We start from the raw sequence: 19020 nt of genomic DNA, 5'->3' as shown, positions 1-19020 counted from the left end.
ACTCGGCTCGACTTAGCTTGAACCGTCTCAACTTGACTCCTGAAATACAAGCTTCAAATCAGCTTCCAGTTCTGTTTGAAGCAAAAGCATGATTCAAAATTTAGATTCCGTTACAACACTTTATCATCCTCAAAAGCGTGACATAATATCCGAACGTTCCCTTTTCCATAGTTGAGGTTTATGAAATAATTGCGTGATTTAATTTATCTAAGTGACTTTTGAGTATTGATTAACAAGGTAAATGATATGATTCATTAGAGTGATAGCTTTATTGGGGTTTTAAAATGCATTTATGCGTTTTTGGTGCGCAAGCTTACCTTTAATAATGAATGATTACTCCATATAAACATATCCAAGTGGACCAAGATCTTCTTTGTTTGTACCATAAGCTTTAACTTTGATTATTTTACTTTGCGGTTGTTGAAATGGTTTATTTTTTCGAAAATTTTGACTCCTTGGTTTGTAGATTCTATTAAATTTCCTGGATTTTAACTTTTTGGGTGATTTTATTTGACTAATATTATTTTGAAGTTTTACAGGAGTTTCATTGATCCTATTGGATTCAACATTACTGAAAAGAAGAGTAAGAAGATCAGGATTGTATTATTTTAAGATTTCAAGTATTATTTTAAGTAAGATATGGACATTGACATCACACTAAGGACGTATAAAGAGAAAATGTCAGTTTATCGTCCGCATTTTGAGTATTTTTATCCAAATTTAACACGATTTAATTTTACTTGTCTAACTTACCCATTATGAAACATTTTTCCAAGAACAATTGTTAAAAGTGCATAAAAACTTTCAAAAATTGACAGAATAGAGATTCCCAGAAATAATCCAAGTAGTCCTCCGATGTCAGCAATGACTAAAGTATATTATTGTTAATCAAATCTTCAAAGTTACTTGTGCTACTCGGATCTGTTTCAAACAGTCCAAATACTTACAATTCTGTATAGTATAGAGTCCATAAAACTGATGATCATAATGAAAATATTCCTTTATCTCAACTGAGAAATATGAGAAAGCTGATCTGAAGATCAAATAAGATTAATGGAACCTAACCTCAAAATAGCCAGTATGCTAAGTAACCTACCCATTAGTGACATTCCTAACCTTCTCAATCTCCCCAATTTCATCATAAATCAAGCTCCTTTCTGACCTTACAGTAAATTCAGTATGTTGACATGTCCTTAGACATCCACAAGGTGCTTCCTTGCCCTTTCCAGGCACATAATATGGCCAGACCTTCCATATATCATTGTAACATTTGACTTCCTTTATGCTGCATACTTTCGTCCTTGAATCTCTCGGCATTGAAAATTTAACACATCCACAAGTTTTTAAGGTAAAATTAGTCAGGCACTCAAATTCGCAGTGATTTTTTGAGTAAATTCTGAAAAATTTAAGCTGCTTCTCGCCAATAAAGTAACAACCACGTGCGTACGGTGGAAATACCAGCAAGTCATTATTTGTATTAAATCCAGACACGCTGACTGTCAACCTCTTTTCAAGTCCATACTCAACACTGCCATCCTCATGAAATGGAGTCACAATCTCATTTGGTGGATGTAGGAAGAATGTAAAGGCTTTACCACGATTAATACAGACATTATCTTCATTGACTGGATCTAAGACGAGATGAAATCCCATTACTGTGTTCTTACGTGCGACAACTGGAATGTCTATTGAGTCATTGTTGTCGATGAAGCCACGATGCATAAACCAATTTGAGAATTCATCACTTGATGTGTCACTGAAGATATTGTCGAATTTTGTGAATGATTTTGAGAGTCCTGGGAAGAGATGGAAAAAGGGAAATGTTAGTATCAAGCTACAATCTAGTACTTCATAGTTCATTCTAGTACTTCGTGGGTCAATCTAGTACTGACTCAATCTAGTACTGACTTAATCTAGTACTGACTCAATCTAGTACTTCCTCAATCTAGTACTGCCATAATCAAGTACTGCCATAATCTAGTACTGCCATAATCTAGTACTGGCTCAATTTAGTACTGACTCAATCTAATACTGCTTTAATCTAGTACTGACTCAATCTAATACTGACTCAATCTAGTACTGACTCAATCTAGTACTGACTCAATCTAGTACTGACTCAATCTAGTACTAACTCAATCTAGTACAGCCTCAATCTAGTTCAGCTACAATCTAGTACTGACTCAATCTAGTACTGTCTTAATCTAGTACTGTCACAATCTAGTACTGAATCAATCTAGTATTTTCCTAAAATCTAGTCCTTCCCAAAAATCTAGTCCTTCCCCAAAATCTAGTACTTTCCCAAAAATCTAGTACCTCCCAAAAATCTAGTACTACATATCTCACCATACCTGTCATCTTGTAATTATGAAAATCCTCACTAATCACATCTGGATTAAAAATGGCATGAAAGCCTTGACCATTAATCCTATAGCAGAATCCACGATCTGTCAGCACTCGATGCACAACAGCACTGCAGTTGGACACAAACTTATTTAATGTACAAATTGCAAAGACTTCCTCAATTTTCAATGAACTTTCCTCAAGTAAATCCACAACATTTTCATCTGTCTTATTTCCACAACAATTTGGATGATTTTGGATGAAGACTGCATTGCAGGCTTGAAAGTTAATCGAGTACAGGTTCTTCTTATGGTCGTTCAGTTCCGCTGGATTGTCCCAAAATTCAACAATTTTATTTCTTGCAAAGGCACCGGAACAAATTGTGATGGCTGGAAATGGAGTCCAATAAATTGGACGATGTTCAGTTCTCATGTCAATGACTGGCTTGCCGATTAATTTGGCAAATAATGCTGGCATGTAGATGTACAGGCTGATGAATGACATTAGGATTATCATAATCCAGAAGAATCGAATGTGAGGTTTTTGGGATTTGTTGGTGATGTAGTGGATTATGATTGATATAAAGTTGTGGGTAAGCTTCATGGCTTGGGATTTGTTGATTTATTCCTGACCTGGATGTGATTTTTGATTCACAGTAGCTAAAATGATGTTGTTTGGATGACTATTGAGTCACAAATTAGTGAGAATGACAAGAATCAATTGGAAATAGCAATATAATTGCTTTATTTCAGTTACACATTCAGTACACTGGTTACATAGTTCGTAAATTATTTAAAAATTGGATACTAATGACGTCTGTAAGGACTTACGTGCTGTGCTTTATCAGTAGCTTATTCCAATATGAACATTGAAGTGTCGTGTGACTCAAACCTTGACTTATACTCAATAACAAAATCATTAAACATAATATTCAATATTCGGGTATCCAAAGGCTCATTATGGGACAAGAAGGAGAGAGGGTGGAAGCAGGGGGATGCAGGGGGATGCAGGCATGGCAGATGAGACAGAAGAGGCCGGAGAGGCAGTGGGAGACGGGAAAGTGGCAGATTTCTAGTCAGAAGCAGCATAATCAGAGTGGATGTTTTGAAGTTTAAAATATGAGAGTTGATACACAAGGCATGGGCATATTCAAGAGTTGAAACAAAGAGGGGTTGTGTGTCAACCTATGGAAAAGAGGTTCAGTTCAAAACCCTTCTTTTTTACATACCACTAGGATTTTTGGAACTTATTACTTCATTTTTAGTACTATTCCAAAATACGTGTCCAAACAATTTTCCAATGAACTTCATCACTCCGTAAATAATCTCGAAAAATGTCAACAACGAAAATCCCAAAAATAGTCCAAGAAGTCCTCCAATATCGGCAACAACTGAAAATATTAATCCTTTTATACAACTTGCCATTAAAGGCAGGATTGCCATTATAGTTTTCAATCCCGAATAGCAAAAATCGGTTAATTGGTCCAAAATCCGGCACCAAACTGGTACGACTCTTGTCACGTGACAGATGGTGCTCGATTTAAGCAGAATCTTTCATTTTCGATTGACCAATTTGTGCTGTTCAGGGGATTTTATGATAACCTTACAGCTTTGCAATGTATATAAAGGAAAAAACTCATTGTGTGTCAAAAAGTGATCGACAATCTCCAGGGATAGGAATGCATACGCAGAACTGCAATAAAAGACATATTAGATTGACTAATGAGATTTGACAGTTGCATGCAAGTATGCCCTGTATCCTTAAAAATCCCAAAATTCAAACTTACCCTTCAGAAACATTCCTAAATTTCCTTATCGTCTCTGGATTATCATGAACAGCATTCTTCTCATACCTCGACTTATACAGCACATATTCACAATTTGTCAGACATCCACATGGAATATCTCGATAATTTTTATATATTGGCCAAATATTAGCAGCTCTTAAATAACAAGCTACATCCTTTAATCCACAAACTGGTGTGTCAGGCATTCTTGGCATCGAGAACTTGACACATCCACAAAGTTTAAGGGTAAAGTTAGTCAGGCATTCATATTCACAAAAGTCCTTTGTGTAAGTCCTGAAGAACTTGAGTCGCCGTTCATTAAAATAATAGCATTTACGTGCTGATGCTGGAAATATCTTCAAATTGTCACTGGCACTGTAGCTTTCAATTTTAACGGCAATTCTCTTTTCATATCCAAATTCAACTCCATTTTCCCAATTTAATGGTGTTAAAATCTCATTTGGTGGATGAAAAAAGAATAAAAATGATTTGCCATTTTTTGGACATAAATTCTGGGCATTGACTGGATTGATGTATAGATGGAAACCGACTTGCATGTTTTTGAATGCTGTGATGGGCACTGAGTAGGGATCGTGGGACTTGTTGAAGCCTGAAATGCAAGAAAATAGCTTTGTCAAGTAGCTTTGTATCAAGTAGCTTTAAGTCAAGTAGCTTTGTGTCAAGTAGCTTTTACGTCAAGTAGCTTTAAATCAAGTAGCTTTTTGTCCAGTAGCTTTATGTCAAGTAGCTTTAAGTCAAGTAGCTTAGAGTCAAGTAGCATTAAGTCAAGTAGCTTTTTGTCAAGTAGCTTTTTGTCAAGTAGCTTTAAGTCAAGTAGCTTTTTGTCAAGTAGGTTTATGTCAAGTAGCTTTGTGTCAAGTAGCTTTTAGTCAAGTAGCTTCATGTCAAGTAGCTTTATGTCAAGTAGCTTTTAGTCAAGAAGCTTTATGTCAAGTAGCTTTATGTCAAGTAGCTTTGAGTCAAGTAGCTTTGAGTCCTTTAGCTTTGTGTCAAGTAGCTTTGTGTCAAGTAGAATTGTCAAGTAGCTTTGAGTCAAGTAGCTTCATGTCAAGTAGCTTTATGTCAAGTAGCTTTATGTCAAGTAGCTTTGAGTCAAGTAACTTTGTGTCAAGTAGCTTTTACTTCAAGTAGCTTTGTCTCAAGTAGCTTTGAGTCAAGTAGCTTTGTGTCAAGTAGCATCATCAAGTAGCCATACATACCATCCAATTTCCAGTCATTAAACTCATCAGCCGACGTGTCATTGAAGACCACATCAAATCTCTTAAATGATTTGGAAATTCCAGTAGACTTATGTGAATCAAAGTCAGCAGACATAACACCAGGATTGAATATTGTATGATAACCTTGAGAATTTGTAGTATAGCAAAATCCACGGTCAGTTATGACCTTTTTGAAGATCATTGAGCATTCAATCCATAAATTGTCCAGGACACAAGTTGTGAATATGTCGTCAATGTCCAAGGAACTTTCCTCAAGTAACTTGACTATATTTTGACTTGTGTCATCACCACAGCAGTCTGGATATGCCTCAGTGTACCCTGAGTCACATGCCTGAGCATTTGCAGCTAGAACTTGCAGCTGATAATCCGTCAAGTTCCTCAAATTGCCAGCAATGTCACCAAAAGTCACAAAATTATTCTTGGCAAAAACAGGCGAACAAATTGTTACAGCTGGAAATGGAACTGACTGAATTGAACGCTTTTCAGTTCTTATGTCAATTATTGGAGTTACGATAAACTTATTCCATGCCTCAAAGATGTAAAAGAAAAAGCCGTAAAATGACGTCAAAATTATTAAAAACCACAAAAATTTGATGTAAATTTTGACTTTTTTATTGAATATGAAGCGATTTGCGATTGATAATGAGTTGTGAGTTGGTTCTAGAGCTTGCATTTTTAGGTTTTTTTTGGTTTATCTGCAATTTGAATTATAGAACTGACAAACTAGATTGTTTACTGATGAATGAGGTTAGTCACATCGAGGAATTGTGTTTTTATTCCCATTTTAATTAAAATAATGAAAATTTTATTATAAAATATTCAAATAATTGCATGCATTTTCAATATGAATAAGACAATGACTCAAATAGCTCAAGTCGGTGAATTGATAGAAAATCCGGAACCAGACTGGATTGACACTGACATAGTGCCAGATCTAAATCGAATCCGAAACCAGGCTGACGAAACTTTAGCATGATGCCAGAGGTTGAGACCGGTTTCTCAACCTACTCGTAATATTCCACCTTCTCCTACCTGGAGAGACAGGATTCTTCTCGGCTACTCCATCCAATCTTATCCTAGGTATCCTTGAGTTGAAGAAGGAGTAGGGTTGGTGGAGTACGCTGCCTATCCGTGTATAGTAGTTAAGTATATGTCGGGAAGGTTAAGAAACCGCCATTAACATGGTACCAAATTTGGTTAATTCCAGTTCAAACCGAATTTTGGATCGATCAACCAATTTGTGCTATTTGGATGAATTCTTAATTAAATTCAACTAATCCTGAATAAGCCATGGATCACAGTTAATAGTTACAGTCTTTTACGCCTAATTAATTAATTTTCCGGGAATCTTATTCTATCTATAATTTAAAAAAAAAAAAAAAAAAAACAAATTAAATTTCACAAAATAATAAGGAATTAAAGTGTTGGAATTGACATAAATCAGTGGTAGACATAGACCATGAGCTCACCAGTAAAGTGTTCCGCGGCACACAGGTTGCCCACTACTGGACTAGACCCTGACCGAGGGCAGAATTTGATCAAATCTGGCCTGCGGCTAGAATTACGTTAGCCAGAAGCATGATTTTTGAAAATTTCTATACTATATGCCTTCTGAGGTTGATCTAGATCAGTGGTGGACAACCTATGTGCCGTGATACACTAGTGTACCTTCAAAATTTCATGGAAATGCCAAGAACTGAATGACAAATGCAGTTTCTGTCGTGGCTTTTCACCAAAGTGTGCCATAAGAATTAAGTAGTTGCGCAATACTGCCCTAAACTCTACTATAATCCTTAATATTCTTACCATCAATCACCCTTGGCCGATAATTCTCAAAGCATGTCTTCATCTTCTCCTTCATAACACTCCTATCGTTACTCTTGACATCCTCTTTAATGCACACATTTCCTCCCAAAAAGACATGAGTAAGTGCCACATTGTCGATAAATTTTTCATCAATTCCTTCAATCGAGTTATTTGCCATACCAGACATGACTAAATTGCTGTGTTTCCCAAACGAGTCTGAATGGATTGTCTTAATCTTATTGTCACCAATCCACAAAAATGTCAAGCTTTCCAGTGACTTAAAGACATTTTTTGGGAAGTCTGTGATGTCATTGTTACTTAGGTACAAAGTCTTAAGACTTTTAAGGTTCTGGAATGAATTTGAATGTAGACTTTTGATGTTGTTCCTTGCTAATGTGATGTATGTCAGCTTCGGTAAGGAACTGAAGGCATTGGCAGGTATTTCCACAATTTTATTGTTGCTCATGTGCAAATGATCCAATTTTTGGAGATTTTCAAACCATTTTGGATTTAAGGATGTAATTTTATTGCCAATTAGGTCCAAAAATGTCAAGCTGTCGAGTGACGAGAATATTTTTGGCGGGAAACTCGAAATTTTTGTGTATTCAATTTGCAAGTCGCGGAGCTGCCGTAAATTTGAGAAAATAAGTTCCGGCAGACTTTCCATGTCATTGTGGTCAATATGCAGCTTCTCAAGGCTTATAGTCGTTGCGAAGAGAGTCTCAGGAAGTGCCGTAAGTCCATTAGATGCTATGAAGACATGCTTTAAGTTCCGACAATCTTTCAGGAATTGTCCATCAATTTTATTAACTTTTATGTCGATAATTCCAAGCTGTTCCAAATTTGGGAATGAAAAGCAGTGAAATCCATCAAGTTCCTCATAATATCCATCATATTTGTACTGTAGGAACTTGACATCGAGGTCATTAAGGCCCGGACGATGTCGATTGACACTTAATAATTCCGTTGAGTTGAAGATGTTGCATGTATACAGATAATCATGTCCAACTGTGATTCCCAAACCAGTCTCAAATCCAAATGAACATTCTTCATCGGCAGCGACGGTAATTAAGAAGATTGCACAAAGAGCACGAAGATTAAGGTTGACTGAGGTCATTGCCATTGGAATTTCAAGATGACGTAGCTTAATGCTGCAGAAAATCCGCGAATTTTAGGTCAATAATCACAATAAATCCACAATTTTACACTTTAATTGACTTTAGACTTAAATGTCAATATTTCGGACTAGACTGTGCCTTAATTAAATCCAAAAACTACAAAAATAATCACAATCAAGTCAATGTACAATGGAGATGATTATGCGAATGATGCAAAGAACAGCTGAGACTTAAATAGGAACAAATTAAAAGAGAGAAATGAGAAAGAATCTTAAGAGCATTTACTCAAATTTACTTATACAGTCACAATTAAAGCTTGTCAATAAAAGAAGAAAAAAAAACCAAAAAAGTTGGGAATTTTATAAGAAATTGTTTATGGGATTTTTAGGTTGATGTTGTACAGGGTGTGGGAATTGGAACATCTTAGAGGCTAGATTCTCTGGGTGTGGAACGGTACAGTAGGGTATAGATCAGTTGTGAGCAACCTGTGTGCTACGCTTCTGATGGAATTTTCCGCCTCCACTCCCGATGATGTCCAAACTATTTCAAACCACAGCATGCCTTGGTTCCTACTGTTTAATGGTAACTTCTGTATTTTGTGAATCTTCTTTATCAGATTCTTCTGAGTTTCTATACAGGCAGTAATGTTGAATAATGAAGATAATGTCGAAGCATATTGAGAACAACCCAAGACACAATTTTGCTGGATTTCCAAAGTATGATTGCCAGTCATCTACAAATAGATTGCAATGAAATTAGTAAAGAGATAATCAGGCGCTTATTTAGGATGGTCAGGGAACTGTTGGACGTCAATGCTCGGCTTCTGCCAACAATACTCTTAGTGATTTTAAGGACAAAACTTCCAACCAATCAGGCTCTACGGGATAGCCCTGGTACGGTAGAGAGACTAAGAAACAGTCTACTAAGATGCCAAGCTCCATATCACATGTCTAGCCCTTCCAATAAGCCATCCAACACAATTTCACTCACCATAATTATAAGCATTAATCAACATCTGCATAATAGACAGCACACCGCCAATCATATCCAACAAAACTCTCTCAATACTCCATCCAACTGTACTTTTACGTCTATAATTCAGCACAGCTTGTGGAACATATTTAGTCAGCGTAACTGCCAACTTAATATAACTTAATGTATACAAAAAGTCAAGCCAATGAAGAGCACCAACTGCACAAAATATCAAAACTGCAACAATAATTCCCATAAAAGTACCAAGCAGCATCCATGTGATATTGGAAATGCTTTGTTTACCGCACTATAAAGTCACAAATGATTAAAAGTCGCGGAAATGATAAGAAAAAGTCAACAATACCTGATATACGCAACATTGTGCGATTATTGCTATATAAACAATAGCAGCATGTGATGTATTTAAGACGTCATTAAGCAGTACTGGCGACTGTCCGTGCGGATATCTCAAAAAATATTCAGCTTGTATAAAGTCACCAAAATAAAAGCATAAATTGAAGATCGTGTAGGACACATGACCAACTATGTTCAGTGCCAGGAAGTCAAAACTAAGTCCAACGACTGATTTACGTTTAAAATTCAACCAGACTTGTGGATATGAGCAGATACCCCATGCAAGGAAGTAACCCCATCCAACAATTAGTGACGCAATGATTAAATTGTGGGAATTTGCGACTGTGACTTTAAAGTATAAATTGAAGTCATTGATGACGTCTTTTGGGGATGAATATCCAGTCACTTCCACACTTCCTGCTTTGATGGCACTAAGGCTGATTGTGAAATTTGAGGATGTTGAGTTTGGTGGGATTGAGATTGATTTTGGTGATAAATTGAGGATGCCTTCTTGACTTTCTATGAAATTTACAGCAACTGATTGGTTTAGTGGACATCTGTGGATTATAAAGGAAGGAAATTGTGAGTTTTGAGCATGTTGTTACTGTTGGAATGCAGAATTGGAGGTGATTCGGTGTAAAGCCGCTATTGGGACATTTTGAGGATTTATCGGGACACAGCAGCAATGTCTGCAATATACGCGCTTTTTTAACATGTGTATTATAACAATCGGCTATCATTTTGCAAAAAAATGACAGATTTTTGCATTGTGTGCCTCAGTGGAAGCATCTTATGGCTCCAAAAACAATACAGCTCTTGTGACAACTAATATCTATCAGATGCAGCAAAAAATACAGCAAAAGGGCTCATTATGCATTCAAGGGTCAGAGCAACTGTACGAGTAGATGTATACCTAGAAATCGAACCTAAACTGCAATAAACTGCACTAAACAGCATCATATGTCATCTGGGGCTCTTGTGATCTGGTGACATACTGTATAGATTGGAACAGTTGGCAGGACTCCAGGACTGGACTCTATTGGACACCAATCTGTCTCCATTGGACTCAGACTACAAAATAGAGTCCAGCCAACTCTGCAGCCATATTTCACCATGAATTCTTAAATAGTGACTTGAATAATCCACAAAAATCGATCTCAACTTACCCAAATTTCAATAAAATTTGACATTTTTCGCCAACAATCAGTACATCCGGTGCTGATACAACTTCAAATGACGGCAATTTTTCATTTTTAATTAAATCAAATTTTAAAATAATTAAAAAGCTGACTATAATTAATCTTAAAATTGTATTCATTGCTATTCACTATCGTGGCTAATTATCTACTGAGCATGTACAGTGTGATAAATTATTGTATTTAAATTTATATCACATGATACAGCACAAGATTCACATTCACATTGAAGCTTTCGGAGATTAGAAAGAGCTTTTGGTGTGGCTGTGTAAGGAACGGTCCAAAAAATGCTGGGAATGTGAAAATGACAGACAGATCCAGCATCCCATGATCTGTAGCTGCACCAATAGGCCGTTGTTCGTCCTCGTCATGGAAGTAAGTAAGTAGCAGAGTGTGGCCGTCTCAAATTCGACATAAGATTGTCGAAAAATTCGAACTCAACTTATTTTAAAATAAAAATTTACGTTACGATGAAAAGGAAAAAGTAACGGTCAAAAAAAATTTGAATTTTAACGACAAAATATATTTTTTTGAAAAAAATAACCGGTCGTTTTTTGAAAAAGCCACATTCTGGTAAGGAGTTGGATGATGGGAACAATTCAAGATGATTGCTTGGTATTTACTAAGAGTTTCGGATGTTGCAGGGTTGGAACTGGACATTTATTGGATATGATGAGGGCTTTAGCTGCACAATCTCTTATTTCTTCATTATGCCTTATGGGAATTTATCTCTGGAATGTGCAAACTGATGAATTTTTTAATTTTGACATCAAATTCTTGGATATCCTCCCTGTATCCACCTACCGGGAGCCTCAAGTCTCCCAATAAAGCAATTTCGCTACCTAGACTTTAAATACATTAAATATTAGAATATGAGCCATTAAAATCAAATTAAATTGAGATGATTATTGACACCTGGGATTGTTATAAAAAGTTGTGACTGTGCCAAAAGTTGACTGTCCTGAATAAACTATACGAAAACTTATCAATTTGACTAAAATAGATTTATTATACTGTAAATTTAAGTACTAAAACAGAAATAGATTCGGAAGTTTGAATGGAAGAGAGTGTAAGCGTGACTCTGGCATGGACATCAAGTAACACCATGTGACATGAAGTAATACCATGTGACATGAAGTAACACTGACTTGGTGTCCATGTCACTCTGACTTGGTATCCATGTCAGAGTCACGCTGTGCCTGATGTCGGATTTTGGACCGAATAGTTGACCAGATTAGATGATGAAGTTCAGGGTCTTAGAATAAGTTGACTCCCAAAAAGCACCTCGCCTTCCTCCTTAACTTCTCTTATGTCTAAATCATCCTTGAATGCCATTCTCAAAATTTCTCATCCTTAATCTCCGGCTCTATCATGACTACAGTGTTAATGGTCGCGTTACTCTCACTTAGTCCAGGAATCTTCTCAGCTACCTCTTTGTGTCTATATAGACAGTAATGTTGAACTATGAAGATTATGGCAAAAATGATTGTGACAATTCCTAGTAGAAGTTTTGTTGGATTTCCAAAGTTTGATTGCCAGTCATCTGTAATGAAAATAATGGAATAGATGCAGCATTGAATGATCGATTCTTGGAATAAAGTAGGTATAGCTAGACTTTGGTGCATGATTGTGATTATAATCGACAATTTCAGAATTTTTTGACTTGGGTTTTGTGGCTGAATAGCAAAAAACGGTTGATAGACCCAAATTCCGGTTCTTGGCATGCATGGTTTTGATATAAACAGCTTTTAACCAGAATTTGGTACCATTCCAGAGTTACAACGACCTCATTCCAAATTTAGGATCGATTAACCGACGTGAGCTGTGCTGGTCGACTCTAATCGACTTCGTGCTCTGGTTATAGCTTTAGTTGGTAGGACTCCAGTGTGTAGGCACCTCCATTAGAGCCTAAACACCAATTAAGACGCCTTATTGATCATTTAGAGTCCGGACTCCTAATGTCCGAACTCCCAAAGCCATACCAACTCTGCTTGCACCTCAAACCCCCATCAAACCCCATCCCAATACTCACCATAATTATAACTATTAATAAACATCTGCATTATAGACAGCACACCGCCCGTCAAATCCAATATAATATTCTCAATACTCCATCCAACTGTACTTTTACGTCTATAATTCAGCACAGCTTGTGGAACATATTTAGTTACTGTACATGCTAACTTGATATAGCTTAATGTGTACAAGAAATCAAGCCAATGTAGAGCACCGATACAACAAAATATTAGAAGAACTAGTGCAAAACTTAGGTATGCGCCGAGGATGATCCATGTGATGTTGGATATTGTTTGTGATCCTCTCTGTGAATGGAATTGGAAGGTGATTAATTGGTTTATGACATGAACGGCATGGGGAATGGCATGGGGAACGGCATGGGGAACGGCATGTGGAACCGCATGGGGAGCGGCATGGGGAATAGCATGCGGAACGGCATGGGGAACGGCATGTGGAACCGCATGGGGAGCGGCATGGGGAATAGCATGCGGAACGGCATGGGGAACGGCATGTGGAACGGCATGTGGAACCGCATGGGGAGCGGCATGGGGAATAGCATGCGGAACGGCATGGGGAACGGCATGTGGAACCGCATGGGGAGCGGCATGGGGAATAGCATGCGGAACGGCATGGGGAACGGCATGTGGAACCGCATGGGGAGCGGCATGAGGAACCCTATAAGGAGTGTCACAGGGACGTAATAAGTGACCAGCATCTTACCTGATACACAAAGCACTGTACAATCATAACTGTGTAGATCAGCACGCCATGTGACGATGCAAAGATGTCATTAAGCAGCACAGAGATCTGTCCATGCGGAAATCTAACAAAATATTCATCTTGGAAGAACTTGACATAATACAGGCAGACATTGAATACAGTATAAGCAATATGACCGACCATGTTGTGTGCCAAGAAGTCAAAACTAAGTCCAATGACTGATTTTCTCTTAAAATTCAACCAAATTTGTGGATATGAATTGATGCTCCATGACACAAAGTATATCCATCCAACGATAACTGACGTGATGATCAATCCACGAGAATTTGCGATTGCAATTTTGAAGAACAAGTTAAAGTCATTGATGTGGTCTTTTGGAGATGAAGTTCCAGTCACTTCGACACTTCCAGCTCTCTTGGCATCAATTTTGATTGTAAAATTTGGAGAATTTTGAGGAACTGAAATTAGCTTTGGTGACCAATTGATGAGATGTGGTTGATTTTTATTAAATGACACAGCGACTGATTTGTTAAGTTGTGATCTGTGAATTATTGAATGGTGAAATTAGATGTATGGATAGAAACGTGGACAGAATCATGCTCTACATCGATCTATGCTCTAAAACAGTGGTGTGCAATGTTTCTTGTGTCGTGGCACACTTCGCGATACAGAACACAAAGGCTGCATCACTGTGACATGACACATAGATTGTCCATCACTGTGATGCGACACATAGGTTGCTCACCATTGTGACACAACGACACATAGGTTGCACACCACTGAGTTGTGTCACAAGGTTGCCTCTCAACTGTGTCGTGACATAAAGGTTGTCTCACCACTGTGTCAAGTTACACAAAGATTGTCTACTACAATGTCGCGTGACACAAAGGTTTCGCACCACTGTGTCGTGACTCAAAGGTTGCCCATGAATGTGCCGTGATATAAATGTTGTCCACCACTGTTTCGCGACTACTCTGCGAAGCACACAAGTTGCCCACCGCTATGTCGTGACACAAATGTTGCCCACCACTGTGTCGCAGCACAATTGATGCCAGCAACTGTTCTAAATACCAATAAAAACAGCTTCATAGCCTATTTAAGCTACTTTTATCCAAAATCTACACAATTTAATCAAAAACATCCAACTTCTTACCGAAAATTCAATAAAATTTCATGGCTTTCACCGACAATCAAGACATCAGGTGCCCATAAAACCTCAAACATTGGCAATTCCTCCGTTTTATTAGCCTTAAGCCTTATAAAGCTAATAAAAATTATAAAAAATATTCGATGTAGCTTATTCATTACTTCACACGCGATCAACAAGTTTTGTACTGATTTTATTTTAAAAATTGAGAATTCTTTCTTCTTATATCCAACAAATCGAACCTGATTTTGAATGAATTTAATTCTGCACCTTTCTATGAATGTAAAAAAATCATCTGTTTTTGTGTTATTGCACAACAGTCTGGTTTTTGATGATGAAGAGAATGTTCATTGACCCAGTGTGGATATCAAATGTCATCAATTCAGGATTTTTTGGGTATGGAATTTGAAATTTATGTGAAAAACGTGGTCTTAAGCTATATGGTGTAATTTTTTGGAATCACACAACATTTGCATATTTTGGATATTTTTGATATGACGTTATTGATATGATGATGTTGTATTACGCTTCGGATTCGGGTTCGGGTTGTGTTCGGATTTAAGTTAAGATTCAGATTCGAGCTTGAGTTCGGGTTCGGGTTCGGGTTCCGAATCGGGTTCAGGTTCGGGTTCCGAATCGGGTTCAGGTTCGGGTTCCGAATCGGGTTCAGGTTCAGGTTCAGGTTCGGATTCGGAATCGGGTTCGGATTCGGAATCGGGTTCGGATTCGGAATCAGGTTTAGTTTCAGGTTCGGAATTGGGTTTAGGTTCGGTTTTGGGATCGAATTCAGGTTCGGGTTCGGAATTGGGTTCGGGTTCGGAATTGGGTTCGGGTTCGGAATTGGGTTCGGGTTCGGAATCGGGTTCAGGTTCAGGTTCGGGTTCAGGTTCGGGTTCTGATTCGGGTTCGGGTTCGGAATCAGGTTCAGGTTCGGGTTCGGAATCAGATTCGGGTTCGGATTCGAGTTCAGGTTAGCATTCGGATTCGGGTTTGGATTCGGGTTTGGGTTCGGGTTCGGATTCGGTTTCGGGTTCGGGTTTGGGTTCGGAATCAGGTTCAGGTTCGGATTCGGAATCAGATTCGGGTTCGGATTCGAGTTCAGGTTAGCATTCGGATTCGGGTTTGAGTTCGGGTTCGGATTCGGTTTCGGGTTCAGGCTCGAATTCGGAGTTACGAATACTTAAAAACAACCAATTTTCTTCAAAACATTTTATTCATTTTCTCTTAATTAATTTAATTAAATTTTATCTAAATTTTTGTCTTCAGAATCTTTTACTGTTTCTGCTCTGGTTCAATTGTGACTTCCGTACTCTCTGCTTTGTTATCTTCTGCATGTCGTGCATCTTTGTAAAGAACATAATGTTGTACAATAAAGATCAAATCGAAGAATATCGAGAACAAGGCAAGACCAAGTTTTGTTGGATTTCCAAAGTTTGATTGCCAATCGTCTAAAAAATGGAAGTAAAATTCAGTTAATTATGGGAAATAGATACCAACCCCATACCCTCCCCCAATACCCATACCCAATACTCACCATAATTATAAGAATTAAAGAACATCTGCATCATGGACAGCACACCGCCCGTCAAATCCAATATAATATTCTCAATACTCCATCCAACTGTACTTTTACGTCTATAATTCAGCACAGCTTGTGGAATGTATTTAGTTAATGTGACGGCAAGCTTAATGTAACTTAAAGTATATAGGAAGTCAAGCCAATGAAGTGTGCCAATTGAACAGATGATGATGACGACAATGATTGTAACGATGAAGATGCCGATGAGTGACCATGCAATGTATGAGACACGTTGTACGCCACGCTGGAAATAGGGAGCAATTTTGGTTTTTGAGGTTAGAATTTAGAATTTTGAGGTTATGGCTAAAATTTTGAGGTTTGGTTACATAATTGGAGGTTGAATCTTAAATTTTGAGGTTATGACTCAAGTTTTGAGGAAAAATCTGAGGAAAAATCTGAGGAAAATTTTGAGGTTATGTCACAAATTTTTTGAGGTCATGACCCTAATTTTTGAAGTTATGACTCAATTTTTTATGTTATGACTCAAATTTTTGAGGTTAGAACTCAGATGTTTTAGGTTGTCTCAAATTTTTGAGGTTATGTCACAAATTTTTTGAGGTCATGACTCAAATTTTGAGATTAGAACTCAAATTTTTGAGGTTATGACACAAATTTTTAAGGTTATGCCACTGGATTTTGAGGTTATTGTACAAATTGTATCTCAAAATTTCAAGGTTATATCCCACAAACTCACCTCATAGATAAAGCACTGGAAAATAGTAAAAGCAGTCAAGAACGAAGCATGAATCGAGAAGAAGACATCATTCAGCTCAACAGGATTCTGTCCATGTGGAAATCTCAAAAAGTATTCATCTTGGAAGTACTTCAAGAAGTACAAACACGAGTTAAATATAGCATAAGATGTATGTCCAAAAATATTCAATGCCAAAAAGTCAAAACTCAATCCAACGACTGACTTTCTTCTAAAATTAATCACAACTTGTGGATAGAAGGATATACTCCATGCCACAAAGTACACCCATCCAACAATAACTGACGCAATGATTAATCCACGTGAATTTCCAATTTTAATTTTAAAGAACAAGTTGAAGTCATCGATGACATTTTTTGGTGATGAAGTTCCAGTCACTTCCACACTTCCTGCCTTTTTGATATCAAGTTTGATTGTGAAATTTGAGTTTGGTGCATTTTGGGCGACTGAAATTTGTTTTGGTGACCAGTCAAGGAGGTCTTCTTGGTCTTCGACGAAGCTGACATTGAAGCCACGTGGAACTGAGGATCTAAAAGGGAATGGAAAAGGTTGTTGTTGATTATTAGGCATTAATAGAAGACAGAGTTGTCCGGACTCTAAAGAAACCACTTCTATGTGCCCCAGGGCAACCTCTATGTGCCCCAGGACGACCTCTATGTGCCCCAGGGCACCTTCATTTGCCCCTGGGTACTTCAATGTACCCCTAGGCACCTCCATGTGCCTTTCAGCACCTTCATGTACCCCAGGACACCTTCATGTACTTCTGGGCACAATCATATACCCCTGGGAACCTCCTAGTGCCCCTTGAGTACCTCATTGTACCCCAGGGCACCTCCACCTTTAGAACCCTTCCAACTCTGCCTTAACATATGTTCAATCCATCCAAAAGCCCATTCTACACTCATACTGATAACTACTCATTCAAGTCAAGAATGAACACAATATTCTTATCAAACCATTATTTACGTAAGTCACGTCTCGTCCTGAAGTATCCAAAAAAAAAAAATCTTCTGGTTCAATAAATGATGAAGTACATGATAAGAATAACAATAGTATATACTAAGCCTTAAGCATTGTATGAAATATAATGCAATAAATTAATAAATTCATTTGACAAACTTATCAAGATGGACAAGGTTGTTGAGAAACATTGAGTGTAAATTGGCTACTGATAGTGAGGGAAGTTGGACAATATTGAGGTAAGAAGTAGAGGTGACTGTCAAGCTCAATCTCGGGCTTCGTGTCTTGTTCGGTCTTCGGTTTTGTTCAGACTTCGGCCTTGTTCGGTCTTCGGTCTTTTTCGGTTTTCGGTCTTGTTCAGTCTTCCTTCTTGTTCGGTCAGTTCGATCAATTCGGTCAGTTCGGCCTATTCGGTCAGTTCGGTCTGTTCAGTTAATTCGGTCTGTTCAGTTAGTTCGGTCAGTTCGGCCAGTTCGGCCAGTTCGGTCAGTTCGGCCAGTTCGGTCTATTCGATCTTATTCAGTCTTCGGTCTTGTTCAGTCTCGGGTCTTGTTCATTATTTGGCCTGTTCGGTTAGTTCGGCCAGTTCGGCCAGTTCGGTCAGTTCGGCCAGTTCGGCCAAATCGGTCAGTTCGACCAGTTCGGCCAGTGTAGCCAGATCGGCCAGTTTGGTTAATTCGATTTTTTGCCTTCTTGGTTCAATTTTCACTATCAAAACTTGATAAATTTCACTCTTCACATTCACTTCCGCATCACTTATCACAAACTCAAAGTCTACTCACACTAAATTCATAAATATTTCATGACTTTCTCCAACAATGACAGTCTTGCTCGTCCATGAGATGTCAAATTCCGGTAAACTTTCTGACTCGACATTTTTTAAGCACAAAAATGCCAAAAAAATCACAAAAAAAATGCTCACGTTCATTTTTGTCATATCGACTTAACAGCTAAACGGTTAGACATCGATTAATTGAAATTATAAAGCCTTATTTGCCTTAATACTTGCCACATTATCAGTTGCATTCAACCTTAAACACTCGTAAATATCTGTGATAAAAAGATCTCTCAAT

General features: G+C 37.8%; 5 protein-coding genes across 5 annotated transcripts; all 5 read right to left on the bottom strand.

Moving 5' to 3' along the window:
• Nucleotides 1-5254: 5254 nt before the first annotated feature.
• Nucleotides 5255-6040, bottom strand: LOC139099745 (uncharacterized). The gene has a single exon (XM_070652259.1). The coding sequence runs from the start codon at nt 6038-6040 to the stop codon at nt 5255-5257; it is 786 nt and encodes a 261-aa protein (XP_070508360.1).
• Nucleotides 6041-6095: 55 nt separating this feature from the next.
• LOC139099814 (leucine-rich repeat-containing protein let-4-like) lies at nt 6096-8480 on the bottom strand. Its single transcript, XM_070652344.1, has 2 exons — nt 7174-8480; nt 6096-6725 (listed from the first exon to the last, which is right to left on the bottom strand). The coding sequence occupies exons 1-2, from the start codon at nt 8294-8296 to the stop codon at nt 6700-6702; spliced, it is 1149 nt and encodes a 382-aa protein (XP_070508445.1). The 5' UTR covers nt 8297-8480; the 3' UTR covers nt 6096-6699.
• Nucleotides 8481-8600: 120 nt separating this feature from the next.
• LOC139099868 (cystinosin-like) lies at nt 8601-10944 on the bottom strand. Its single transcript, XM_070652415.1, has 4 exons — nt 10784-10944; nt 9628-10174; nt 9282-9570; nt 8601-9024 (listed from the first exon to the last, which is right to left on the bottom strand). The coding sequence occupies exons 1-4, from the start codon at nt 10933-10935 to the stop codon at nt 8861-8863; spliced, it is 1152 nt and encodes a 383-aa protein (XP_070508516.1). The 5' UTR covers nt 10936-10944; the 3' UTR covers nt 8601-8860.
• A 1159-nt stretch (nt 10945-12103) lies between these two features.
• On the bottom strand, nt 12104-14854 carry LOC139099744 (cystinosin-like). Its single transcript, XM_070652258.1, has 4 exons — nt 14703-14854; nt 13550-14090; nt 12846-13134; nt 12104-12356 (listed from the first exon to the last, which is right to left on the bottom strand). Exons 1-4 carry the CDS (start codon nt 14852-14854, stop codon nt 12151-12153), a joined length of 1188 nt encoding a protein of 395 aa, XP_070508359.1. The 3' UTR covers nt 12104-12150.
• Nucleotides 14855-15890: 1036 nt separating this feature from the next.
• Nucleotides 15891-18941, bottom strand: LOC139099865 (cystinosin-like). Its single transcript, XM_070652412.1, has 4 exons — nt 18730-18941; nt 16970-17516; nt 16231-16519; nt 15891-16144 (listed from the first exon to the last, which is right to left on the bottom strand). Exons 1-4 carry the CDS (start codon nt 18882-18884, stop codon nt 15969-15971), a joined length of 1167 nt encoding a protein of 388 aa, XP_070508513.1. The 5' UTR covers nt 18885-18941; the 3' UTR covers nt 15891-15968.
• Between the last annotated feature and the right edge of the window lie 79 nt (nt 18942-19020).

Source organism: Chironomus tepperi, unplaced genomic scaffold (assembly GCF_022539635.2).
Source record: "Chironomus tepperi strain 1889 unplaced genomic scaffold, CSIRO-AGI_Ctep_v1 contig_486, whole genome shotgun sequence".
NCBI classification, from domain to species: Eukaryota; Metazoa; Arthropoda; class Insecta; order Diptera; family Chironomidae; genus Chironomus; species Chironomus tepperi.
Note: the sequence above shows the minus strand (reverse complement) of the source record. Positions and strands in the feature narration are given on the sequence as shown.

Coding starts and splice junctions, on each gene's coding strand:
- LOC139099814 (XM_070652344.1), bottom strand. CDS start 8,296: ATGGCAATGACCTCAGTCAACCTTAATCTTCGTGCTCTTTGTGCAATC. Junction 6,726..7,173: donor TCGGCCAAGGGTGATTGATG/GTAAGAATATTA, acceptor TTTAAATTATAG/ATAGAATAAGATTCCCGGAA.
- LOC139099865 (XM_070652412.1), bottom strand. CDS start 18,884: ATGACAAAAATGAACGTGAGCATTTTTTTTGTGATTTTTTTGGCATTT. Junction 16,520..16,969: donor TCCAGTGCTTTATCTATGAG/GTGAGTTTGTGG, acceptor CCCTATTTCCAG/CGTGGCGTACAACGTGTCTC. Junction 16,145..16,230: donor CTTTAATTCTTATAATTATG/GTGAGTATTGGG, acceptor TCCATTTTTTAG/ACGATTGGCAATCAAACTTT.
- LOC139099744 (XM_070652258.1), bottom strand. CDS start 14,854: ATGAATAAGCTACATCGAATATTTTTTATAATTTTTATTAGCTTTATA. Junction 14,091..14,702: donor GAAATTTTATTGAATTTTCG/GTAAGAAGTTGG, acceptor AATAATTCACAG/ATCACAACTTAACAAATCAG. Junction 12,357..12,845: donor TATTAATAGTTATAATTATG/GTGAGTATTGGG, acceptor TTTTCATTACAG/ATGACTGGCAATCAAACTTT.
- LOC139099868 (XM_070652415.1), bottom strand. CDS start 10,935: ATGAATACAATTTTAAGATTAATTATAGTCAGCTTTTTAATTATTTTA. Junction 10,175..10,783: donor CAAATTTTATTGAAATTTGG/GTAAGTTGAGAT, acceptor TATAATCCACAG/ATGTCCACTAAACCAATCAG. Junction 9,025..9,281: donor GATTAATGCTTATAATTATG/GTGAGTGAAATT, acceptor ATCTATTTGTAG/ATGACTGGCAATCATACTTT.
- LOC139099745 (XM_070652259.1), bottom strand. CDS start 6,040: ATGCAAGCTCTAGAACCAACTCACAACTCATTATCAATCGCAAATCGC.